General features: G+C 47.3%; 1 protein-coding gene across 1 annotated transcript in view; it reads right to left on the bottom strand.

The window, feature by feature from the left end:
• LOC114050661 (CKLF-like MARVEL transmembrane domain-containing protein 7) overlaps window positions 1-19,789 on the bottom strand; it is a 65,425-nt gene that overhangs the window by 2,080 nt on the left and 43,556 nt on the right. The window contains exons 2-3 of the mRNA XM_027872517.1: window positions 6,621-6,794; window positions 3,123-3,221 (exon numbers count right to left, since the gene is read on the bottom strand). Coding sequence (XP_027728318.1) covers window positions 3,123-3,221; window positions 6,621-6,794 — 273 coding nt within the window. The remainder of the gene's footprint in view (window positions 1-3,122; window positions 3,222-6,620; window positions 6,795-19,789) is intronic.

Raw genomic sequence — 19,789 nt, 5'->3', positions numbered from 1 at the left:
TGTGTGTGTGTGTGTGTGTGTGTGTGTGTGTGTGTGTGTGTGTGTGTAATCAGATCTGGGATTTCATCCACGTAAAGAAATCCTGATGAGGAGCTCCCCCTGTCATTAATGCAGATAAAGATTAGAGCAGGGTCTGTGAGTTAAAAAATTCAAAACAATTCATAATTATTTCAGCAGAATTGGCTTCCTTTGTCATCTGATGTATTTTATTTTGTGCATTTAAAGACATGACTGTGAGAAGGGGTCCTGAGGCCTCCCTGGGCTGCCCAAGGGCCTGACTCCCAAGAAAGGTTAAGAATGTCTGTTAGAGCCGTCGGGGACGCTGTGACGATGGGTCACTCGCTCAGTCAGGGGCAGAACTTTACTCTGGGTCTTCCAGATTTTGGGATCCACTATAGCATGCAGCTTTTCCCATAATCCTTCTCAAAGGATGGAGGATCTTTTCAGTGCAGTTAAAATGAAAACGATGGACCTGGACCTAGGGGGCCCGACAGACAGAGCACTGGACCTGGAGTCTGGAGGACCCAAGCTCAAATCCAGCTTCAGACACCCACTAGCTGTGTCACCCTGGCCAAGTCACTTAACCTCTGTTGCGTCCGTTTCCTCATCTGTAAAATGGGGATGTAACGGGACCCACCTTGCAGGGTTGCTGTGAAAATCAAATGAGATATCTGTAAAAAGTGCTTAGCAGAATCCCCACAAATGCTTCTTCCTTTGCCTTCCCTCTTAAATGACCCTCTACGACTCAGAGTTCATTCTCAGAAAGGGAAGTTTCTTGCCATGATAAGATCTCCTTTGTATTAGCACATAGTAGGCTCTTAACACATTGAGCAAAGTCTACTGGACTTAAGTCAGCCAACTTGGGCTTGAGGCCTGGTTTGGATTCTTCTTGGCTGGGTGATCCTGGGTAAGTCAATTCTCTTTTCCTCATTTCTCCAATGAAGGGGGTGGACCCCAGGAACCCTTCCAGCTCTCACCTTTGATAATTTGGTGGATGAGTTAATGGATGAGTGGAATGATGCTTGTCCCATTCCCAAATGCCCTCAGCCCTTAGATCCACTGTAAGGGAAGAGGGAGGAAAAGGTCTACAAGATTCCAGGGCCCAGCAGACTTGGGCTTCCCTGTGATGGACACCACGGGCTCAGTGCTTAGCATTTAATCCTCTGGGCTGTTCTGTTGCTCCTGACCTGAAACTGGGTCTAAACAGAACTCTGAAGGTGACCCCAGTGAGGCAGAGAGGCCGCACAAACATTGGGATGACCAGGGGGCTGCAATCACCATCTTGAGGGGGCAATGCCTCTCAGAATGAGATCTCCTCGTCCACCCCACGCCCTAGCTTTTACAGATGAGGCAGCTGAGGCCCAGAGGGCTTATTAGATGATGTGCTCTGGTCACACAGACCAAATCAGCTAACAGAAGTTACTGTGCTGTAGAAGGGCTAGCTATTAGCATCTTTGGGCTCAGCGCGGCTGGGCCAAGGGCAGCAGATGCACCAGGCCCATCTTGCCATGACAGCCCTTCAGCAGCCCAAGGCAGGGCCCTGTCCTGAACAGCTGGGCACTATCCAGCAGCTGCTGCCGTCAGCACAAACTCCCCTGTCCCTTCCTCGATTCCTCTGGTGCTCACTGACCGGCCTACAATCCCATGGATGGTTCTCTTCCTGTAGGCTGGTGTCTTCTCCAACTGTCTGCATCACTACATCATTCTGTTCTACTGTTTCCTGGGTCTGCTCTACCCCAGATAAAAGAGGAGGCCCTCCCAAGCAGGGGTGGCGAGGATGAGGATGGTGGTGATGATGATAGATGATAGATGATTTATACAGCACTTTTAAGTTTTGCAAAACACTTTACATCTATTACCTAATTTGATCCTTACAGTAACGCTGTAAGGTACGTATTATGATTTTACATTAAGGAAACTGAGGCTGGAAGAGGTTCGGTGACTAGCCCAGGGTCACACAGCTATTTGTATGAGGCAGGATTTGAACTCAGGTCTTCCCCACTCCAAGTCTGTTTGCCGTGTCCCTCAGATGCCTCACGTCCTACACAGGTTCTTCCCAAAGGCGCAGTGCTTACGACAGCCCTAAGAGCCTGGATGTGTTTTGTGTCCCATGTGCTTGGTCAGATTGAAAGACAGGGTGGGTTAGGCTGCTTGATGAAGTCTGGAAGATTTGGGTCCAAAGCCCACCACCTGTGTGATGTGACCCTGAGTGAGCTGCCTGAACCTCAGTTTCCTTATCTGTAAAATGGGGATAACCATAGCGTCCCAAGGTTGTTGGATGAGACTCAAGTGAAATCATGCATGGACGGTGCTCTATAAACCTTAAAGTATTAGGTAAAATCCCGTTCTTTATCATCTCAGAGGGCACGGGGCTTAAATCAGGGCGATCAGAAGCAAATTGTCCAGGAAAGTCACCTAACCCTTCTAAGCCTTGGTTTCTGCCTCCGTGAAACGGGGATACAAATAGCCACGACGTCTCAGAGTTCCTGGGAGACTCAAATGAGATAAGAGCCCTTTATCAACTCCAAAACACCAAGTAAATGCTAGCTTTCGTTGTTGTTAGCTGCTGTTGGAGCTTTTCCCAATCCTTCTTAATTCTAGTGCCTTCTCCCTCTCACTTACTTTCTATTTAACCTGTATTTAGCATCCTGGTACATCATTTTTCCTGTTGTCTCGTCTTCCCCTTCCCCTGCCTTTTCCCCCATTAGACTATGAGCTTCTTGAGGGCAGAAATAGTCTTTGACTCTTTTTGTACACCCAGCCATTAGCATGGTGCCTGGCACATAGTAGGTGCTTAATACATGTTTATCGACTATTGACTGTGGACTGTGGGACTTGGAGTCTAGAAGACCTGGTTTCAAATGTTTCTTATAGCACTGATGAGCTGTGTGACCCTGGGAAGTCACTTAAGTTCTCTGACTCAGTTTCCTCACTTATAAAATAACACGGTTAGATTAGAGTCTTTCTAGGACGGGGTTGGACAAATGGCCCTAAGGTCCCTTTCAGCTCTATATCTTTGCTCCTGTTATCCACAGGAAGGCAGGAAGCTCAGGCTGCACCAGGTCAAAGAAGCAGGAGAGTGGCTGAGTTTTGGGGGGCTCATCCAAGAGAAGGCTCCTCACCGCTCCAGCCACGAGGCCGCCTATGCCGTAACTCTTGGATGCTGCCACGATGGATGCAATCAGCAGGAGGATTGTACCAATTAAGTAATGCAGAAATTCCTGGAGGGGAGAAAGAGGTAGAGAGGTGGGTAGGCTGGCCTGGGAGGGGCTGTCCCTAGGGCATTGCTCATGGGGTGTTGGGTGGGGTAACCGCAACATTGGGGAAAATGAAAACCAAGAGAGGGAGTGGTCTCCTAACTCCAGCACAGCCCTATTCAGGTGTAACATGAGACAAGCCAGGAGCAGAGACAGAAAATCCAAGGGAGGAAAGAAAAGGGGACAGAACGAAAACTAAATTCATCAAGCCAGCCGCCAATAGCTGCTTCATTATCCACTTTGTTCTTTCAGAAGATGATTCTGGCTTTGCAGAGAATCACGAACAATCTTCTCCCCTTTCCCTGTCTCCAGGCGGCTAAAGCTTTCAAGGAAGGCATTAGCTTCATTCCTAGGGGCAGAGGTCCCCCACAAAGAAGCTCTGGGTCTTTTCTGCCTTTAGAAAAAGTTCCTGGCAGAACAGGAATCTAGAAGCAGGCTGACCGCGCCCCTAACTCTTGTCACTGACCACAGAGACCTGCTGAGTTCAGCAATAGCCCAGTATGCTGCCCAGGGAGCCACGCTGTCCTCTCTAGACTAAAACCCCCAGTTCCTTCTTCATCTGTAAAATGGGGATGAGAGTAGCAGCTATCTCACAGTTACTTTGGAAATAATAGATGAGCCTCAGGCAGAACTTAGAAAGGAGTCAGCTGCGGTCTGAGAAGCACTCAGCATGGGCCAATGGTGTTTCCTCGCTCCTAGGCTCAGCTAGGATGCTTCTCACCCTGTCTCCCCTGAATTTGGGTTGAGTCCCAGAAATGGAAGGGACCTCAGGGGCCTCTAGTTTAATCTGGACCTGAGCATGAGACCCCTCTACATTGGACCCACCAAAAGTCCAACCAGCCTTTGCTTGAAGACCTCCCAGGCCACTTGGGCACAACTCCAATTGTTGGGAAGTTTTCTCTGCTGTCCAGCTTAAATCTGTCTCTCTTGTAACTTCCGTGCCTTTTTGGGGTGGGAAGGTGGAGGTGAGGGGGTGGGTGTATCAAACAGAATGAATCTAATCCCTTGTAATAACTTCAAATATCTGAATCTAAATATGGCCATCATGACCCCCTTCCTCATCCCCTCAGCCCTGCAAGATTTCTCTTCTCCAAGTTAAAATCCCTCATTCCTTCAAATAGAACTCCAGACGTGGCTTAGTGGGTCGTGCTGGACTCAGGAGTCAGGAAGACCTGGCTTTTAATCCCATCTCAGATAAGGACTAGTTATATGACCCTGAATAAGTCACTCAACTACTTTTGAGTTTCAGTTTTTTCATCTCTAAAATGGGAATAATAGCAGCAGGGTTACTGGGGAGGATCTCATGAAATATCATACGAAGCCTTATAGCGTTAGAGACTCATGGGAGTTATGATGATTCATTATTACTATTATTCTATCTTATGACCTATAGGTCCTTTACTATACTGGTTGTACTTCCCACCAATGTAGGAATGCCTTTCTTAAAAGGAGGTGCCTGGACCAGCCATGATATTCCAAGAATGGCTTTCTATCATATCCAAATGGACAGCTTCAATGCTTCATCAAGGAGACTTTGCCTTTGTTGAGCCTACTGAAAGAGCAAGTTTCCTCTTTAATGCTCTCTCTTGGTCCACTGGATTTCCCATTTCCAAGCACATATCCCTTTTCATGAAGTCCTGGGCTGGAACTACAAAGCCGTGTCAAAAATTTATTTCACCATAATTAGAAACATTGCTCAGTCCTTCCTCTTCCTCTTTCTTCCTTGTAACCAAACACACACTAGATAGAATGTGGCATGAAACAGGGACTGGTGGTGTGGAACAGGAACCTCTAAGAAACTAAGATATGAGGAAAAAGCAGAAAATATAGAAAGAACTAGGAACATAATAGAATAATAGAACAAGGAAGAGATAAAGCAGAAAGGGAAAACGACATAAGTCCTTCAAAGAGATGTAGAACAGAGTTTCTGGCTAATGAGAAACTGAAAGTATGAAAGGACAGAGCATGTGACTGGCTCTGTCCGCTGACATCCTTACCCTGCCCTCCCTCTTCGCCCTCCACCCCTATCCTGTACTTCTGTACGTGCATCACACAGACAGCAGGGAAGCCAGAAGGATCTTGGGACTTGGTGCTACAAGGAGGAACCAGAGATGTTGGCCAGTGGCTTTGAGAGCTCACTGAACTTTCATAGATTCTCAAGATCAGCAGATTAATCCATCAGTAAGCATTTATTAAGCACCTATTATGAGCCAGGCACTGTGTAATGGAAAGAATGAAATACTCTATGTGTTCACCAACACAATTTGCTCCCAGCCAAGAGTTGTGTATTGGTTTTAATCAATTATAGTGTCTATTTCACTATTTGAGTGAAATAGATTTAGTGATCAATTTTAAACCTTGAGTCAAGCCCCAGAGTCTATCCTAGGGTACCCTGCTCAGATATATGCTTAATATACGTTTGGTGGTTGGCTTTTTTAGGAAATTCCAGAAGGAGCCTTGTGATAATGATGAGAAAGTATCTGGGGCGTCACTGAACCAGGCCTGGGAAACACTGTGCTATCAGTTCTCTGGGGGGGGGGGGGGGGAGAGACAGAGAGAGAGACAGAGAAAGGGAAAGAGAGAGAGGGAGAGGAAGAGAGAGAAAGAGAGAGAGAAAGGTAAAGAAAAAGAGAGAGGTAAAGAAAAAGAGGGGGAGAGAGAGAGAGAAAGAGAAAAAGAGAGAGAGAGAGAGAGAATGACTGAGCATCCCCAGGGGTAGGGAACTTGAGGCCTCAAGGCCACATGTGGCCCTCTAGGTCCTCAAGTTAGGCCCTTTGACTGAATTGGCTGTACTTGAGGACCTTGAGGGCCACATGTGGCCTCAAAGCCAAAGGTTCCCCACCCCTGACTAGACACTGTGCTGGTTTGTTCACATTTAAATGTTTCCCTTTATTTCTATTTTTTTCAAATACATTTTTAAGTCTATCAATTAAAAAAAAGTTAGCAACCACTGTTTCTCTCCACCTGTTATTTTGTAGCTAAGATACATTTCCAACAAGCTTAGCACAGTGTGGGGCACAAGGCAGGTACTTAATAAATGTTTATTGAATTCAAGTCACAAGTTGAGTGTTAGAAACGCTTCTTTATCACCTCGCCTCCCAACCCTCCCCGCCAAATCCTTAGCCTGTTCTGAAGCACTAAAGGTGGAAATTGGGATACCAGCCTGCCAGCGCTGAGATCTTCCCTGAATCAGTAAGAGGTACTCTCTGGCAATGGATAATTAGGACAGCAGGTGCCAAATTAAAGGATTAAAAAAGACCACCTGGAAAGATGATGGGATCACCTTCCTCCCTCCCATTTCAGTTACTAAGCAAAGCTCCCAGAGCTGTGCAGCTCCCAGCTGAACGCTACTAGCCGGCTTACCGCCAATGGCCAGCTGATACAGGTGAGCATCCTGTAGATGCAGAAAAGATGGACCAGGTAGAAGACGAGAATCATCAGCAGGTCACACATGGTGACCACTTCAAAGTAGCTGTACGCGCTGTAATCAGTCCACATGGAGTTCTTCACACAGAGGAAGGCAATGAGGAGAGAGATCTGCAGGAAGACATACAGAGACTGGAGAGATGTCTTCCAAAGGGAGCTACACTGAACAGAACTTCATAGTGGCACGGGCTCCCTCAATGATCAATGGATCATTGATTCATAGATTGAGAACGGAGGGTCTTAATCAGGGGTGTTTCTTAATTAGGGACACAGACTGCTCCCCCCCAATTTCAGGGAGTCTGTGCGTTTAAATGGAAAAAAAAGGACAAGCACATTTTCCCCAACCTCTGACCAGAATCTAGTATTTCCTTCAATTATTTAAAAACAACATTCTGAGATGGGGTCCATTGGCTTCACCTGACTACTAATGGGGACGACAACAGAAAAAGGGATGATACAGAGGCAAAAGGAACTTTATAATGACTCTCCCCCTCCCCCATTTTGTAGACGAGGAAACTAAGGCTGGGATGGGTTCAGTCACTGTATGGCTAGTGTCGGAGATAGGATTTGAACCCATGACTTTTGGATGGGAATACCAGCCAACAAGCATTTATTAAAGCTCTTAGTGCATGCCAGGCACAGTAGTAAGTTCTGGGGATACAAAGAAAGGCAAATATTGTTTCTGCCCTCAAGGAGCTTACAGTCTCTGTACCATTTCAGCACTTAGCACACTGCCTGGCACAGAGTAGGTGCTTAATAAGTGCCTGTTGACTGATTGACACATTCCAATACTAGATGAATAAGATGAATCACATGTATACACTGAGAAGGGAGGGGGTGTCTCAGGTGTAATCCCATGCAACAAGGGGGGAGATGGATGGTTCTCTATGACTTGGGGGAGGTTGTCTGAAGGAGACACAATAAGTGCAGGGTCAATAATGAGAACCTTTAGTAAATCCTGTTAACTCACATAATTCCTCCATCCTGCAGCTCATTCTCTCTAGCCCCACTCCAGCAGAAAAAGGCATTCTTCAGTAAAACCCAATTTACCCAAGGGACCAACTCTGGTGCAAGTGACCAAGGGTGAAGGGCATCTTCCTGAGCCCCTTGTTTGGAAGTAACAAGTTAAACCTGGGCCCCCCAACAGGCCTCACAGAGCCCATTGACAAAGCGGAGGAGTGCACACATGGTGTTTGATTGTGGGGTTACTGAGCACTTAAATGTCAAAACAAACCAATGTAGATTCGGAGACTGGGCCCACCTCAATATTTGCCTATCCCCCATTGCTCCTGCACACTGGAACCATGTGCCTCTTCTCAGTTCCCCTCTAGCCAGCCAACCAGAATCAAATAGTGATTCATGCCTTGGGGCTTTTCAAAACCCCCAAGACAATGTTTCACTCCTCTGCATCAGGGTGAGCTCTGGATTTTGGCCACACACCCATCGCTGAAACTGCCAGGGCTGGCCACTGCCTTGCAGGCTGTGCCTGGGCTCTGTGGCCTGCATCAAGGCCTCTCTGGTTGGTGCTGGTGTGACCTTCCAGTTGAAGGTCCAGGGGTTTCTGCTCTGTGCGCAGGGAGCTTTGTAAGAGCGCAAGAGCCCCAGGCTGTCCCCAAACAAGTATAGAAACTTTCACAACCTTGGCTTAAGGAGATTGAGGCTGGATGTAGGGGAAACCCAGCCTCTCAACTAAGAGCCATCCCAGAGGGGCATAGGCTGCCTTGGCAGGTAGGTAGTGAGTCCTCACTGAAGGTCTTCAAGCTGGCTGAACTCTTGCCAGAGATGTTATAGACATCCAATATGGAGAGGTGGGGGACTAGATAGATAGATTAGATAGATGGATTGTCTCTCAGGCTGGGATTCTGGCAGTAGTATGAGATCGGACTGGAGGGTAGCCCCAGCTTGTCAAAGGAAATGAAGGCCAGGTAGAGGTTTGCAATTGAATCAGGTGTTTGTAATTTAATTAGGATGCAATAGGAATCGTTGAAAACGTTTGACCAAAGGAATTATGTACAGGTCTAGACATGGCACTCCTTTGCTCAAACGTTTCCAGTGGTTCTCTATTGCATCCTGATTAACTAGGAGCCTTGCAAGATCGTCTTTTTTAGCTCTACAAAATCCCACGATCCCTATGAAATGCCCTTCTCGGTCGTGGTGAAGACTGTTTTTTCTTTCACTGTGTTGCTAGCAAACAGTAAGTGCTCAATAAATGCTTATTTCCTCCCCGCTTTTTTCCCCCATGGAAGTAGAATCTCTGGAGTTTCACTATGAATAAACCGTGGGATCATAGGATTATAGATTTGAACTTAGAAGGGACCTTAGAGCAGGGATCTCACCCTGGGAGTCAATGAACTTAAAATCATTTTTTAAATAATTCTATTTCAAGGTAATTGGTTTCCCATCTAGTCCCCTGTATTTTATTTTAATGTAGGACTTTGTAGGCTTCAGCAGACTGCCCAAGGGGGCCAGGATGTGACAAGATGAGGGAGCCTTGCCTCCGAGCTTGTCTATCTAGTTCCCTTCACCCCCTCCCCGTTTTACAGATGAAGAAGTGAGGCCCAAGAGCTTTGGCCAATGTCATAGAGCTAATGAGCCAGGATTCCAAAACTGGTCTTCTGGCTTCTAGCCCAGCATGCTTTCCAGTGAACCAGAAAGCACTCGCCTTGTTGGAGAGGTTTTTCCTTGGAGTAACAAATTGTACCTGATGGTAGGAATGCCAATGATCTGTGTTGTTTCACAAGAGGGCAAACACATCATGGCCTCCTGGGCTTGCAGAGTTAAACGTCTCCTACAATGTCCTTGCAGTTTCTAATGGGGATTTTCATAAACACAACTCTACGGAAACCTTGTTTTTGTTAGTTTTTTACATCATTCGTGGTCATTTATGGCTCTGCTCTTCTCTCCCGTCCAACTGAGCCCTGTGGTAATAGACAGATGATAAGCTCAGCCAACCCGAGCCCTTGTTACCGGCACGGGTGGCCTTCTGCATCCCTAGTCCCTCACCTCTCTACTGCTCGGAGGAAAGGTCTTCCAATACCTCTCCTCCAGGGCCAAGACAGACCAGTACAGCTAGTCAGCATTCACACCAAAGGTGGCTCACAGTAGGTCCCACAATCAGACAGGGCCTCCACCCTGGACTCCGCCACACCCAACACTGTGCAAGGACCCATGTAAATTCATATATGCCCTGTGGCTGGGGGTGGGGTGGGGCAGGCATTCTTATGGGTGCCAAACAACATTTATTGGCCATCTGCTGTATACAGGGAACTGCTCCTGGCTTAAGCCCTTCTGAGGCTAACTAGATGTATGACCCTGGGTAAATCACTTCACCTTGCTCAGCCTGTGTTTCCTCATCTGAAAAATTCGGGTAATTCAATTCAATAAAGGCCATACTATAGGTCAGGCCCTGTGCTAGGCACTGAGGACTCAAATACAAAAGGGAAATGGCCCTTGCCCTCAAGGACAATACATTCTCCTAGGACAGGGGTTCTGAACCTGGGGTCCATGGATTAGTTTATTAGATTTCAGAGGGTCCATGAACTTAGATGGGAAAAAAATTACATCATCATTTTTATTAACCTGGAATTGACATTTAGCATTTCCTTCAATTATTTAAAAATATGTTTCTGAAAAGGGGACCCCAGGCTTCTCCAGATGTCCAGAGGGGGTCCAGGATACGTACACACATACCCCTGCACACAGTACACACAAAACCAAAAAATACATATGCAAGAAATTGCAAAGGATTTTACTGTGCACGAACATGGTGTATCCTGCTAATTCCACGTTGTTTTGCTGTTTAGTCATGTCTGACTCTTCATGACTCTCCGGACCATGGCACAACGGGCCCTTCTAACCTCCACCATCTCCCCAAGTCTGTCCAAGCTCACGTTTGCTGCTTCCACGACGCTCTCTATCCCTCTCATCCTCTGCCATCCCCTTTTCCTTTTGCCTTCTACCTTTCCCAACATCAGGGTCTTCTCCAATGAGTCCCATCTTCTCATGATGTGGCCAAAATAATTAAGTTTCAGCTTCGGTATTTGTCCTTAGTCTGAATTAACTGCTTTAGTTCTACACCTGCTGTATATGACAATATTTTTTGGGTGGGAGTGGGTGGGGGGGGGCTATACCTGTGATTTCATTGGTGTAGGGAATTCTCAGTGCAGAAACTCTCTCTACCAATGCAAATTTGATAAAACCTGCCAGATAAATCAGTTTCAGAGGGATGTCTGGAAGCTCTGAGAAGTCAGAAGGTGACTTGTCTGAGGTCACATAGCCAGGAAATGTCAGAGGGGAGGACTGCGACCTAGGTTTTCTAGACTCCACGGCTGGTTCTCTATCCACTCCTCCAGCACTGTATACTGGATGTGTGTTTTGTATGATTCTTATATACAGTAATTTGTAACAAAACTAAGCCAAGAGTCTAATAGCAAAGTGATAATGTTCTAGGCAAGCTAGACAGCTGGGCGCAAAGGGAGGGGAATGGAACAACAGATCTGACAGACTGAGGGAGAGAGACACTATGTAGGGGAGGAACATGAAAAAAAAAAGACCAAAAGGGCATGAGAACCAGACTGCGGAGGACCAGGCTGAGGACGGCCCCAGCTGCCCTCACTAACCATGAGCGCACAGTGACCTCTGAAGTCTATAAAGCACGGTCTAACAGCCCCAGGAAGCAGGTAACGAAAATGACACCTGAAGGACAAGGAAGCTGGCGCAGAGAAGTGAAGTGATTCGTCCAGTCACCCAGCTGGGATGCGTCCGAGCCGAGATTCCCACTTGGGTCCGTCGACTCCAAATCAAATGCTCTTTTCCCGATGCTACGGCACCTTTCTGTCTCACAGCTTGTCAGGATGACATGTGTGAGTGAACAGTGGAAAGCTACGGCAGAAATTCTGTACTGAGGGGGTCTGGGAAGATGTAAGTCCCTGGGGGAGACCCCCAATGCTCTAGCGTAATTATAGACCTGGATGAAGTTCTACTTAATGCTAAGGGGAACAGCAATACCTAGAGAGCTGGCCTTGGAGGAAGACACCGGTTCGATTCCTGCTTCTGCCTAGGGGTGTGACCCTGGGCAAGTCACCTAACCAGTGGCCTAGGCAACTGTACTGGAAGAGAAGGTGGGAGAATTCCTCACACTGATGAAGTCACAGGTACCCAGTGGTCTAAATAACTTTATAAAAGACCAACCCTGTCCCCAAACTCAACACTTTCCCATTAGTCTTGCCTTAGACAATCCTCCCCTTTCTGGCTTCCTTTCCAGAACTTATGGTTCTTTTCCTCTTTCTGTTAGAACTTGGACAGAGCCAGTAGAAAGAGTGAACATGTCAGTGAAAGGTAAACTGAGGCTCACTCTCACAAGAGGCAGAATTATCTCAGAGCTCTTCAGAGAAGATTCTCCCTTGCGAGTCTGTCAACCAGGGTAAAATTCAGAAGATGGCCAGGACAAGATCTCAGCACCCGGGGTTCGGGACGTGGTTTTCAGCTGGTTCTTGTCCTTGACTGTCCTACACTCCCCTCTGGGAAGAAGAAACCTATTTTGTTTTTTGGTTTTTGGGTTTTTTTTAGTGAGGAAATCGGGGTTAAGTGACTTGCCCAAGGTCACACAGCTAGCATGTGTCAAGTGTTTGGTCTGAGGCCGGATTTGAACTTGGGTCCTCCTGACTTCAGGGCTGGTGGAAGAAACCTATTTTGAATGGGCCAAGTTTTAGGGTCAGTCAAGTCTGGGTCATGATGTTGTGGACAGAGCCAGGAGGGAGCTTAGAGGCTGGTCATCCACACGTCCATCAAGAAATCTGGGGCCCTGTTAAGCTCTGTATGCATCTTCTCCCCATTCTCAGTCATCACTTTCCCTATTTGGTTCTGGGAAGAGTCCTCAGTTTTCCCATCTGTGAAATGAGAGGGTTGAACTCCATGACCTCCAAGGTCCCTCCTCTAAATCTAGCCTTGAATCTGTATTTTAAGTTGGGCAGTTCCCTGAAAACCACAGAAAGAGACTCCAGTGTTTGTATATTGCATGACTAATAGGGATGCTGTATCTCTGACTGTCTCCAGCATATGTGACCAGGAAAGCAGGGTCAGTGGCCTTCCCCCAAGCGCATCCTCTTTGCCCAACACTGAATGTGTCCAATGTACTTCTTCCTGGCTGAAGATGGCACCAGATGCCTTTGGTTCAGAAAGCAAGGGACAACAATGAGGTCACTCAACACTGCTCCCTCTCTGTAACCCAGCCTCGGGATAGAGTTTCAGTGGGAGGGGCAGCTGGGTGGAACTGAAGGAAGAGGCCAGAAGGGGCTCAGATGAAGCCTTAACAGGCTTTCTGGGAGGGCCCAGGGAGGGAAGGCAAGGCCCCTCTTGTTCAGACTGAGAGGCCAGTGAAAAGCAGGTGGAGTCCAATTGTAAACGTATTTAGGCCAATTAATGAGATAACTGGTCAGTTTTCTACAGGAGGACAAACTTGGTATGTTCTCAGATTTAACTGAATTCTGTTTCAGGGTGCAAGGAAACTGCCCCATCTCCAGGGACGTGGGATCCTAGGATCTTAGACTTAGGGGGACCAACCAAAGGGCCCCCACTCCAATATCCACATTTTATAGAAAAGGAAACTGAGGCACAGAGAAATTTGTAGTATCCTAGAAGTAAAGCTGGAAGGGACCCCAAGGGCCAGGATAATCCCAGCTCTTCATTTTACAGATAAGGTGAATGAGGGACAGAGAAGTAAATTGACTTGTCTAAGGTCACACAAGTAATAAATGGGAAAATTGCGATTTTTCCCAGGTCTTCTGACTTTAGGGCAGTTAGGTGGCACCACAGTGCACAGAGCACCAGGTCTGGAGTCAGAAGACCCGAGTTCAAATCCGGCCTCAGAACTTCCTAGCTGTGTGACCCTGTGCAAGTCACTTAACCCTGCTTGCCTCAGTTGCCTCATCTGTAAAATGAGCTGGAGAAGGAAATAGCAAATCACTCCAGTATCTTTGCCAAGAAAACTTCAAATGGGATCATGAAGAGTCAGGCCTGATTGAAAGGACTGAATTGATTTTAGAACCAATCTTCCTCTCCCCTGTATCAGGCTGTCTCCTCAAGGATATAACTTTCTTGGAGCCAGGAAGACCTGAGTTCAAATCCCACTTCTGACACTTACAACCTTTGTGATCAGGAGCAAACCCCTTCCCTATTCCAAACCTCAGTTTCTTCATCTGCTCAATGGGAACAATAAAAGCACCGACCTCACTGCGTTATTATAAAGCTCAAAGGAGATCGCATATGGGAGCGCGTTGCAAACTTTACGGTGCTTTGATAAATGTTAGTGATGGTGATCATTTTCTTTCCTTTTTTTTTTCCCCAAACATTGACGGACTTTATTGGGGGAGTCCCCCCTGGGACCCCACTTTTTAAATAAAAAAAAGTACATAGAAAATAAGGGATATAGAAACCTTTGTACAATATATCTACATCTTGGACCCTGCAGGCAGGTGATAACTGGAAAAGGGCAGGCGGGGCTCCCCGGGGACACGTGCTGAGGGTGGGGAGGGGAAGGGGGAAATTAGATGGTAAAGGATGGGTGGGGTCCCCTCAGGGCCAGGCCAGAGGGGCCCACAGCTCAGGCAGGCATGGACAGCGCTTGGCCCCACCCAAGCTGCAGGGCTGCTTGCTGCTGGCATCCCTCTTAGTCCTAGGTGAGCTCTCCCCCTGAGGATGCAGCACAGATCACGATGTGCTTCTGGCCCTCCACTTGGATCCCTCGAGAAGAAGTTGGACTCACACGAGTGGGTGATGAAACGCATAGCATTGACGTGCACGGTGGCGTCCACCGTCAAAGTCATCCACGCAGAATGGGCGCACCCAATGCCCTTCCCATCCTAGTACTTGTCCCGCTTGTTCGGGAGCACCGAGCGGATGGCTATGCCCGAGTACTCGGTGCCCATCTCCCTAGCATCGATGCTGTGTTTACAAAACAAGCCTCGGCCACGGATGGCTGATCTCCAGATCCCCACACCCTCTCTGGATGTCTTAAGGTGAGGGAAGAGTGTGGCCGTGGGCAGCTCCAAACTGGTGGCACGCCTGGTAGCCCTGAGCTGCCCCTCCTTCTCCTCCTCACCGCAGGCAGCTGGCTATCATTTTCTTGAGAGCCCCATCCTAACCAATAAAGTGGCAGTGGGGGGCATGGGGAGTGCACCTGAGTCTGAATCTCAGCTTAGATTCTGACTAGCTGTGTGACACCCACCTCTGTGCACCTCAGTTTTCTCACCTGTCAAATGGGGATAATAAACCCTGACCTGCTTATTTCGAGGTCAGTGCTCTATTGAGGGGAAGTTGTCATCTGGGAAACCCTGCAATGCTTTCAAAAAGACTTGGGGAAACTTCAAGCCCATTTCAAATCAAGAATCAGTACCGAAGTCACTGACTAATTCCTCCCACGGTAGCACTGCATATTTGCTTATTCAAATATGTAGGATTTTAGGCAAACTAGATACTTCCCTATCTGAGCTTCATCTGTGCAATGGGCAGGCTCAGAGGGGATGGTTCTTGTAGCTGTAAATCCATAATCCCCTGTCCTCTATGTCCCCTCCAGCTCTGGAGCCTAACCCCCATTAGGACCCTCCCTCTCCAAACTGCCTTAAATTCATTTTAGTCAGAGGGCAAATTAAAAGGAGGCCAATTTAGGCTGGATGTCAGGAAAAATCTTGTGACTGGTGGCACAATGAATAGAGAACTGGGTCTGGAATCAGGAAGACCTGAGTTGGAATCCCACCCCAGGTACTTACCAGTTTTGTAACCTTGGGCAAGTCACTAATCTCTGTTGGCCTCAGTTTCCTCAACTGTAAAATGGGAATAATATAGCACCTTACCTCACAGGGTTGCAATGAGGATCAAAGGAGATAACATTTATTAAAGTGCTTGGGATAGTGCCTAGTACATACTAGGTGCTATATAAATGCTTATTCCCTTCCCCACTAATAATGGGAGTGGTCCCAACATGGGATTCGTTCCCTCAAGAGATGAACTTAGTTCTTCTCATCTGGAGGTCTTTAAGCAGATGTTGAATGACTGCTTCTTGAGTGCGTTATAGGGGGGATTCCTTTTGGGTTTGGGGTATAGGTTGAACTAGGTGGCTCCTTCCAGCTCAGATTCTATGAAAACCAATGGCGCCATATTGGCAAGGTGTCTGACACAGTAATGCAAACAAGTGCAGCCAATGCATCCTTCTACAGACCAGTCATCGGGGCAGTGAGGGGGAACAGAGGATAGAGTACTGGACCTGGAGTCAGGAAGACCTGAGTTCAAATCCTGCCTCAGGGGCTTGCTAGCTATGCAATCAGGGGCAAAGTCACTTACCCTCTGTCTGCCTCAGTTTCCTCATTTGTAAAAAGGGATAATTATAGTCACTTTGCCTCAGTGGGCAAGTGAGGCTCCTCATTTGTCAAGTGAGGGGGTTGGCCTCCACCCCTTCAAGCTCTGATATCGAGAAGAGGCGGGAGGTTAACATGTATGCCTATCTGTGAGACAGCGAAGCTACATCAAGTCTGCCCAGGTGAACTCCAGCCCTATAGACTAGGTCCGTTCAGATTCTCCAGACAAGCTTCTAGGAGGAGAGAGGGAAAGAAAAAGGAAACCACACACTTTGACAGCGTGAAGAATTTTAGAGTTTATCTAACCCGACACCTTCATTTTTCAGACAGGGAAACCGAGACTCTCCCAAGGTCACAAAGGTAATTTGGAGCCAGAAATGGAACCCAGGTCTCCTATCTCCCAGGCCTCTTTCCCTGATCACACTCCCGTTGTAGTTAGAATAGCTGATCTTAAAAAAAAAAGTCAGTGATGAAAAATGAAACTATTCACAGTCAAATTTGAATGCCAACCTTAACTTCAAGGGTTTAGCCCCTCCGCATGAATCAGATAGGCTCCTCGCCCATTTTGTTTTTGGTGAGGCGACTGCGGTTGAGTCACTTGCCCAGAGTCACGTAGCTAGTGAGTATACGTCTGAGGTTGGATTTGAACTCAGGTCCTCCTGACTTGGGGGCCAGTGCTCTATCCACTGCGCCACCCAGCTGCCCCCTTCTTGTCCATTTTTAAACAAAGTCATCATTTCAAACTTTCACCTCAACAAACAATTGATCAAATAAACAACCAAAATGAGGGGAAAGATCCTAATTAAAACCACAACATCCAAACTATTTACAGAAAAAACAATGTAGCAACAGCGTGGTCATGCAAAGGTAGAGGACGTGGGTTCAAATCCAGCGTCGGTCACCTGGGCCCCTCTGGGCAAGACACCCGAGCCCTGCAGGTCTCAGATCCCTGGCCTGTCAAATGAGGAGCTTGGAAGGGAGGGCTCAAACCCTCCCTCTTCTGCAAGATGCCTCCCCAGTGGCCCCTCCTCCCTCGCTGCTACCGCAGTAATTTCCTCTGAAACACCACCAGCCAGCTACCCTGTAGCTTCTCTGTAGAGTTATTTACATCCTGTCTCCCCCATTACACTATGAGCATCTTGAGCACAGGGACTGATTTTTTTTTAACCTTTCTCTGTATCTCCAGGCCTTAGCATGGTGCATGGCACACAGTAGGTGCTTAAATAAATGCTTGTGCACAATGATGGTTTCTGAGGCCCCTTCTAGTTTTGGATCTAGGTTTTTCGTCTTAGTGGAAAGAGTGCTGAGTAAGCAAGCATCAGAGGACCCGAGTTCAAAACCTAAATCTGGCACTAATTGCCTGTGTCGCCTCCTTGGGTAAGCCTCAGTTTCCTCCTCTGTAAAGTGAAGGGGTTGAACCATATAAGCTCTATGGTCCCGTCCAGCTCTGAGACTAGTCTCTACGGCCCAGCGATGAATGCATACTGTTTGCTTTGTGTTCCCTTTCTGTTCCTCCTGCCATCTCAATTTCCAAATGGCTTTGTCTGGACTTGAGCTCCCAGACCAGGTGTCTGAAAACACCAGCCAACAGGAGCAGATGCCAAAGAAATCAGAAGGGGCCCAGGTACCATGCCAGTGTGGTACAGCAGGGAGGGGGGTGGGGCTAGACTTGATTGTTGGACAGCCCTGCCACTAGCAGCTGGGTGGCCCTAGACAATTCGTTTGATCTCTCTGAGCCTCAGTTTCTTCATCTCTAAAATGGGGATGATGCCTTTAGCATCTACCTCATATAGGGGTTGTGAAGCTTAAATGTTCTAATGTACATAAAGCACTTTAGCCTTAAAGGGTTACCTAGATACCAGCTATTCCTATTGTTATTATTAATATGTCAGACTTTAGGGAAAAGAACTCTGGATTTGGAGCCAAAGGGTGTGGGTTCAAATCCTGGCTCTTACTAGTTAAGGGAACTGGGCAAGTTCCTTAACATTGCTGGACCTCAGGCTCCCCCACTGCAAACGGAGAGAGTTGGGAAAAAGATGTAACGAAAATAACCAAGCTTGGCCTTGGAGACCTTAGATGGGCCGCCTTATGTCTCTGGGCCTTGCTTTCCTCATCTGTACAACAAGGGGGCTGACTGAGATGACCTTCCACCTCTAGCTCCACGATCAGATGTGAGGAAAGATGAGAATAGGGCCCTCTGTTCCTTCTTTGCAGAGGTGGGGGATTGTGGGTATGGACAACTGCATACACTCTCAGACGTGGCTGACGTGTTTGGTTGAACTGCTTTTTCCCCACTTTCTTTTTTATTCTTTATTCCGAGGGACAGTCCCCCTGGGCAGGGGAGGGGAAGGATATATTCAGAAATAAAGGTGATATGAAAAATTATCAATTAAAAAAATTGATTCTAATTGATTAGAAAATGAGGCCATATGGCCAATTCTGAGGCCATAGGGACACGAATCAGACATATAACAACTCATGGTCATCTTTAAACAAAAAAAAAATTATAAGATCATGGTAAGAACAACTTGAAAGCTGGAAGGGCCCTCAGAAGCCATCTACTCCAATCTTCTTATTTTACAGATGAGGAAACTGAGGCTCATGGGGAGAGGTAACCCAGGTAGTAAATGTCAGAAAGCCAGGTCCTTTTCACCATACTGCACTAAATAAAAAAAAAAAATTCTTTTATTTAAAGAAACTAGGGGGTTGGATGATAATCTGCCTGATCCCTGGTCCAGCTCTCAGTCCTAGGACCTGTGCTCCATGTATGATCCCTCCTCTTCCCTCTGCCCCAACACTCACACTTCTCGTCACCCCCCAGAAACATCCCTGGGGAGGAAAACTATGACATTAGGAGAGGAAAGGGGCCCAGCCTCAAGGAGCACTGCTCCAAGGCAGAAAAAGCAGGAGGTTCTTGCCCTTGATGTGACTTTTCTTTTCTTCATTTTTTGAAGCAAACATAGAGTTTAAATGCAGTCCTCCTCCTTGGTTCCGCACTAAACGCGTTCTATCCCTCCCTCCCTCCATCCACCATTGTTCCTTCCGTTCTCTGGCTTCCTTTCCATTTTTTGCCTTAAGTTCTATGGATGCTCATGTTTTGCAGGCAGCAGGGAAGGAAGCAGGAGATAGGGAATAAGAAGACTAGAGGAGGGGATGATAGTGGGCAATGGTGGCAATTTGCTGGAGAGGGTGGGAGGGGATAGGCTCAAGGGCACACATAGAGGGGTTGGCCTTGGTAAGGAGAAGGGCCACCTCTGCATTGGAGACTGGAATAAAGGGGGAAGGGAGTGGAATGATGGAAGGGTTGGGAGAAGAGGGAAGGGCCTTGATTTTCTCACTAAAATATGAATTGAAGTCTTCAATTGGATGGAGGAAAGGAAGGAGAGGGTGAGATGACATAAGTAAGCTGTTCTATCTCCATCATTTCTCCCTGTCTTGATTTCTAAACCACAGATTTTCTAAAAGTCCCAAGGACGGATGCAGATCCAATGGCGACGGTGGACAGCCAGATGAGTGATTGGGAACTGTTCTGGGGGAGGGGGAGAGAAGGGTAGCTACTTCTCAAGATGCGTTGTCTGTATGTCAGGCAGAGATGGTGAGTACAACGTCTATAGATTGTTTCTCACCCGTTAATGGGTGTCTGGGACACTGTTCAAACACTGTAGAAGTCACAGCTGTCCAGGGCATGAACAAAGAGCTAATCTGGGCAGTGGGCCCCACATCCTGAGCTACTCCTCTGAATTCTTGTTTCCCTTT

This window comes from Vombatus ursinus, unplaced genomic scaffold, assembly GCF_900497805.2.
Source record: "Vombatus ursinus unplaced genomic scaffold, bare-nosed wombat genome assembly UNPS02014799.1, whole genome shotgun sequence".
NCBI lineage: Eukaryota > Metazoa > Chordata > Mammalia > Diprotodontia > Vombatidae > Vombatus > Vombatus ursinus.
Note: the sequence above shows the minus strand (reverse complement) of the source record. Positions and strands in the feature narration are given on the sequence as shown.